The 6,804-nt window shown below is 39.6% G+C and overlaps 1 protein-coding gene across 1 annotated transcript; it reads left to right on the top strand.

The window, feature by feature from the left end:
- Positions 1-4,717: 4,717 nt before the first annotated feature.
- LOC119772104 lies at positions 4,718-6,305 on the top strand. The gene is made up of 5 exons (XM_038268404.1): positions 4,718-4,760; positions 4,874-5,575; positions 5,727-5,843; positions 5,928-5,977; positions 6,111-6,305. Exons 1-5 carry the CDS (start codon positions 4,718-4,720, stop codon positions 6,234-6,236), a joined length of 1,038 nt encoding a protein of 345 aa, XP_038124332.1. The 3' UTR covers positions 6,237-6,305.
- Positions 6,306-6,804: the final 499 nt, after the last annotated feature.

Raw genomic sequence — 6,804 nt, 5'->3', positions numbered from 1 at the left:
CACTGAGCCTCCCCGTCTGCACCTAATCCTGTCCGTTTCTGTGCGTGACCGCCTGGTCACGCTTCGGACTCTGCTGGACTCTGAACCTGCCTGGGAGCTCTATGAGGCCTGGATCCTGCCTGTTCTGTCTGTTCCTGTCTGTTCTGGATCCCTGACCAGGATTGGCTTCCTGCAGGACCTCTGGGACTGCAGCACTGGAGACACTTGCACTGGACTGTTAAACCAGGTAAGTGACCAACTCAGATAATCATCTTCTGTCAGATGATCGTGGTCACTTAAACTTTTTTCTCCTTGGCTTTATTTCTTCAATTTACCCTTTGGTCACTGCTGCTCAGGGGTCAAAGTAGATTTAAATTCCCAGGGTTTTGATATAAAAAAATACAGAGAGAAACTACAGAATTGCCTTGTAATGCCATGGCAATCCAGATCCAGAATTGAATGGATATGCTAACTAAAATATTGAAATATTTAAAGGAAACAGAGAAAATATTTTAATGACAATACAAGGAAACATTTATATCACATTTAAATAGATAGAAACGAGAACTATGAGAGAGAAATATTTAATAATCTATGTACCTTTTCACCTGGCTTTATCCAAAAAAAAAAAACAGTATGCAATGAAATATTTGCTTTGGTTATTATTTATGGATTTGTTTGTTTAGCATCACCTCTTGTGAGTTGGAAGAAATAAAATCTTGATAATTAGACAAAGGAATTTTTTACACTTTACAGAGGATGACCAGCCATATAGTTTATTAAGTAGTAAGAGCAGAGAGAGCCATACTGCTGAGAGCAAACAATCAGTGTAGAGGTAGAGAAGCATAGACTCTGAGCAACACATATGCAAAGACGCATTTCTGCACAAGCACTGCTGGAAGCAATGGGGTAACTAAGGGTAAGCAGAGTATGCAGTTGCTTAGGGACCCCCGACCTCTTAGGGGCCCTGTCACTGACACCTCGTTTGCCCCCTATGCAATTGTGGACTAGAAAGTCTCTTTGCAGATGTGATGGTGCAAAATATTCCTCTTAATCCTACCTGGTACTAGGTTGACTGACCAGACCTTATTTATACCCCAACAAATGGCAGATTTCAACATGATGGTGAGCTGTTTAAACACGACACCAATAGCAAAGCAGACAGTGGTACTTTTAATTACTATGTTAATAACTGTGTATAGTTCATTAGACAGTTGGTAAAAAATACCCTCATATAATGTTTCAAACCACAATAAAGATCTTAAAAGAAAGATGTATTTGAGTATTTTATTTTTTACAATACGATGTGGAATTATGGGTAACCCAGAGCGTAGATAAAACCATAACCATTACGTACAATATGTTAGCGACGATGGATACCATAAAGAGGCACATCCTAGGATTCCTAGAAAACAAAAAGGAGAGAAGAGCTGCTGGAAGAATGGACAAAACTTCACAAAATAAACACGTTCTTTCAAAGAACCAAGGAGGGAGAGGAGGACGTTGCTGCTACAGTGAATGAAGATTGTGACCAGAAGATGAACGGAGAAAGCGTGGGTGAGAAGGGGGGCTGTGAGACCCAAGGTAGCCCAATAAGACTCATTTTACAGCAGAATATACTAAAGTATATCCATGTCTAGTGAAGTTGAAGAATGATGAAATGATGAAGTGTGTATGTATTGGGCACATGGCAGCGGCGGCGGGGGGTGGGGATGGGATTGGGGCGGATTGGAGTGTTGTACTTCATATGGGGCCCACCCAGATAATGTTGCTTACGGGCCTATTGTGGTATCGTTACGGCATTAGCAGAAAGATCAGTTCGTCAGATTTGAGCGTGCAGTACAGGATCATTCTGGATTAATTTCAGCCCGCAGATGCTGCCATGATCCATCTGTGGTCGTACAGAATGAGCACCGCTGTATGGCAGGTGGGCTGCGTGATTAAACAAGATGCAACAGCATGGCTGATACTCCTCAGCAGATTGCAGCACAATGATGCATTTTAAATGTCTGACAGACCACTCACTAAAAATGTTTTCGTAAAATTCAAGCCCTTAAAGCTGCAGTCTGTAACATTGAGAAGAGAGCAGACTTCGACTGAAAATTTGAAGAAAAACAGGTTTCACGCCACTCCCCCACCCTCTCTGCTTCACTCATGCCCCACCTCCAAGCTCCACCCCTCTCACAGCATCTGCGCGGCTACCGCATGCGACCAGAAGCGTCCAAGCAGCGTACTCGGCATGGATTGTGAACCGGTAAGAGCGATAACACTCACCTCCAAGCAGCTAGATATAAGATGCTGGTTATACTGAAGTTTGCTGTGTAAGCAGTTGTCAGCAGGGGCAGTAAGGGCAGTTTCTCTTTTGCTGGTGGCTGTCGCTCCGCCATGGCATCCACGTGCGTCCTCCTGACTGCGGCAGCGGCAGGTTAAGCGGTGAGAGGGGGCGGGATTCAGCGTGTGTGAGCTGTGATTGACACTCCATCAGACGCTCCTCTGGCTGTAATTGGCTGTTTTGACTCGTCCTGAATTATTCTTTCCAGATTGAAATACAGGCAGTATGCGGGACCAATTGAAGCACTTTTTTTCACAGGTTACATATCACATGTACTGCTGTCTGGGCATAGGGACAGTTTTAGCCAATATGACAAAAAAGTGATTTTTAAAAACTTACAGACTGCAGCTTTAACTCTCAAGTTTTTATTAACAAAGATCCACATTTAGCTTGTCAGTTTTTGTTATCGTCATGAAAAAAGGAGTGTCAACTAAAAAATTGTCATTGTCATTGTTGATGAAAATACTGGTCATGATCAACATAGGCCTAAGTTTTTGGCAACCCCTCATTGCACATTGGTTCCTGCCAATGTTCTTAGAACTGCCAATGTTGTCAAATGTTTGTCTAAATTCTTGTTTGATTTGGAATTTCTGGATGATTAAGATTAGCATCAGGGGGCCACTATAAAAAGTAAGTCCTGTTTGAGCAAGAATAATTTGGATATGTTAGATGGAGAGACAAAAAGAATGCATGATGTACCATCTAAGATGGGTATGGGGCATTGCAGGCTAAAAAAAGAAGCCAAACGACCCCCATTTCAAAGGGGTGGACCCCTTCATCCATTTCAATTTGCATGTTTTCAAAACAGAACAAGGTTTTGATAGGCTACTGTATAAAACCTCGAACTCAACGATATTCCTGACCTTTTAAATTGAAATAGCTTCCTGGATGGGAAGATCTAAACGTCTGCAAACTAGGAAAGTAAGTCCAGAGGATGTTTTTAACATTTTTCTTTTTTTTTTTTTTTTTTTTGAAGGACTGGATAGCACAGAATATAAGAAGAATAAATTTGTCTACTGGAGCTGTCGTCAGTAATCAATAAAAAAACAGTACAACGGAATATGTGCTTCCAATACTGTATATTTTATGGAAGAGAAAAAAAAAAAGTAAAATAAAAACCAACTATACACAGAATCAAAAAATATAAATACAATGAATATATATATATATATATATATATATATATATATATATATATATATATATATATATATATATATATAGTACTGCTGTAGATCTTCAATATGAATGTGCATGGAAATCCTTAATTACCCCACTAGTCAGCAAAATGTCTGACTGACACACATTTAAAAAGTCCATGATTTGATTGTCCAGTTATTTAAGGTAAAAATATTCAAGCGCAAATTGTTTCCAATGGAGAATAGATGAATCATAGATTGTGTGTCAGTATGATGAGATGGGGGAGGAAATTCTTTTGACCATCAAACTCCGACTGGACCAGCATGGAGTGGATTTCAGGGTCTCCTGGCACAGCTAGTCTTCAGCTCACCATCCTTTAACCCCAAAAGGGTCACCTGGCCTGTATTGAAATAAACAGGACCAGTAAATTACGAGTCTGCTAGTTAACTACACTTGTTTCAGTTACAGAAATAAATAAAATATAAAATGATATCCACCATCTAGTCTTTTTGATAAAATACAAATATCAGCATTTATTTCATCATCTAAAACACATAAATTGAATTTATGTAATTAGCATTGGCTATCACCAACATGCTAAACAAACAAACAACATTGTGTTCACTACTCACCAATTCCATATATAGTTCAGTGCATGAGAACTGTATGGCTCCAAACTCACTTGTTATTCAGATTTACATGATATTTTATATTTTGAGTTTTTAAAAGTACATGATAAACAAAGAGATTAACAAATTGTTTGGAAGCACAGACCTGTAGCTCCTTTGTATCCAGCTCTCTCCCTCACAATATAATGAATAACCACTCCTGATGCAGTGACTGGCTGAATGCACTGTGTGACTGACTGTCACTCTAACCAATGGAGTGGCAAAGGCGGGATTAAGGGCAATTTTTACCCGGGGTCACAATAGTATTTGCCCCCACCCCCCTCCTACAGTAGGCCTGAGAAAACTGACCCAGTTGTTCCCCTCTTTTGGTAGGTTTGCGTAACCGTAGCAGATTCAACATTTTAACCTAAGCAAATCAAATGTCTAATGTAAAAAGCTTCCATTGATCTTAGCCAATCATAAGCGGCCATGTATCTTCTACTAAAGCTTGGTGCATGAAAACCTAAACAAATCAAAAGCCTATTGGAAAAAAACGTCCATTGATCTTAGCCAATCAAAAGCAGCCATGTATCTTCTATAAGAGCTTGGTGAATCTCTAACCTCAGAATACAGAATGTCGGTCTGATTTACGTAAGGGATGGAGCCACTTTTTATTTTCTTCTTGCTTCTTTGCAAAATCTGTGAGTATTGATCAAATGATGATTAATGTTTCTTTATGTTCCGGTTTTATTCTGAATGGCGCTAAAGGCATTTTACCAGAGAAAAATCTAACTTTTTATTGATTTCTTTACAGGCGAAGTGTTTAATGATGTCAAAACCTCAGATATTATTGAGGAAACTGGCGTTAAGACAGCTAAAGTTGGACAGACTCTGACTTTACGCTGCTCCTGTCAGCATGAGGCTGTAACTTCCTTTCTTTGGTACAAGCAAAGTCTTGGAGGTAAACCTTGTATGATATCAAAACGTTTGAAGAACAGCAAAGAAGCCATAATCTCCTCAGCATATAAAGATAGATTTCAAGTTGTTTCAGGGCCAAAAGAAGGACTCAATGATTTAACAATCAAAGACCTTCAGCCGTCGGATTCTGGGATGTATTACTGTGTTGTTTTAGAATTCAATGCCATTGAATTTGGACAAGGAATCTTCCTTCGTGTCAAAGCAGTTTCATCAAACTCCCAGTTGCCTATTCAACAGTCTACGTTGACTCCTCTACAAATCGGAGATTCACTAAATCTGAGCTGTAGCCTGTCTGCTGAACCATGCAAAGGAGAACAGAGCCTTTACTGGTTGAGACATACTGCCTCCCAACCCTCACTCATGTATCCCAGTGCAAAAAGCTGTATAGGTCTTAAAAATGGACCCCTTCATGGTGTTAATTGCACTTCAAACCTTGAGTTAAATTATGTGATGTCCTCGGATGCTGGGACCTACTACTGTGCTCTGGCCTCATGTGGGATGGTTGTATTTGGAGAAGGAACAAATGTGGAGATTTTAGGTATGTAATCTTTGCAAATGTCCAACCAGTTCAACACAATTAAAATGAATTACACTGATGCTTTATTAGTCAAGGGTCATATAATACAAGTATACATATATAGAGGGGTTTGTTTATGTTTTGCTTTTTTACATGTTTACCTTCACCTCAGTGCATTCTCTCCTGGTGTATTTCCTGAGTGTGGCCCTCACTTTCTCCATTATTGGGCTCCTTGCTTTGTCTTTCCTGAGACATAAACTAAAGGCCAAGCTATGCTTGTCCTGCAAAGGTAAGGCTTCCATTTCAAATCTAGATTTAATCTATATATGCATCTTACAGTCTAACCTGTTTATTTACACATTGTGGTTTATAGGGACTGGTAAACCACAGTCTTCTGGAGCCCTTGACGTCACTGTCAGTGCGGTAAGAATTTCATGAAATCCATATATGTCCCAGAATATCCAGACTAGCAGTTTTGTTGATAGGGGATTTTGTTTTCATCCTGATGTTTAAAACTTGAATCAATCTAAGTTCAAATATGTTTTGCCAATGACAGGAAAACGAGACAGAAAGTCTCCATTATGCTGCTCTGGATCTAAAGAGGAGAGTTGAAGAACAGCAGCAAGAGGACAACGCTGTGAGCATTTGTGTGTATTCCAGAGTGAGAAGCAAAAAAGAATAAAGCATGCCTTTCATGTCTGATCCCATTGGAAGGAACAGCCTCCATCATGCATGAAACTATAACATATAGAAATGCTGAAAAATATTACAGAAATAATTATTGTGCAGCTTTTTGTATCAGATTTGTTTTCTAAATGTTCAGTTGTTACTAAACCCTTCTGTAAACACAAATAAAGTAATAAAAACTCTATGTATTTATATCTCTTAGAGCACCAGGTTTGAAAAGCATTCGATAACACTTATCGTTTAACCTCCATTTCTGTGGTGATGGTGGCCTAAATTGCACTGTAGAAGTTTCCACCAGTGGAACGAAAACCTCCTGCAGAGCTCAAACACAGGAAGGTTGACACACAATGTGTGAACCACAATGGACCAGCAGCCATCAACACTCGGCTGGCTTCTGGTCCATAGAACGTTACAACCCAAGATTTGTCACAAGACTGTAAATGACAATCATAGAGTGGCAGTTTGTCCCTCAGTCCAAGAATTGGCAATGAGGTCCTATAACCTTTTGCAATGGGCTTTTCGCTCAGCTGAAGTAAATGACCTGATTAATGTGTGCAAAAAAA

Source organism: Cyprinodon tularosa, unplaced genomic scaffold (genome assembly GCF_016077235.1).
Source record: "Cyprinodon tularosa strain WSP-4 unplaced genomic scaffold, ASM1607723v1 ctg70, whole genome shotgun sequence".
Classification (NCBI taxonomy): domain Eukaryota; kingdom Metazoa; phylum Chordata; class Actinopteri; order Cyprinodontiformes; family Cyprinodontidae; genus Cyprinodon; species Cyprinodon tularosa.
Note: the sequence above shows the minus strand (reverse complement) of the source record. Positions and strands in the feature narration are given on the sequence as shown.

Excerpts from the sequence above, each read along its gene's own strand:
- LOC119772104 (XM_038268404.1), top strand. The coding sequence starts at position 4,718 with ATGGAGCCACTTTTTATTTTCTTCTTGCTTCTTTGCAAAATCT. Across the intron at positions 4,761-4,873 it reads CTTGCTTCTTTGCAAAATCT|GCGAAGTGTTTAATGATGTC; the intron begins GTGAGTATTGAT and ends ATTTCTTTACAG. Across the intron at positions 5,844-5,927 it reads GCTATGCTTGTCCTGCAAAG|GGACTGGTAAACCACAGTCT; the intron begins GTAAGGCTTCCA and ends TGTGGTTTATAG.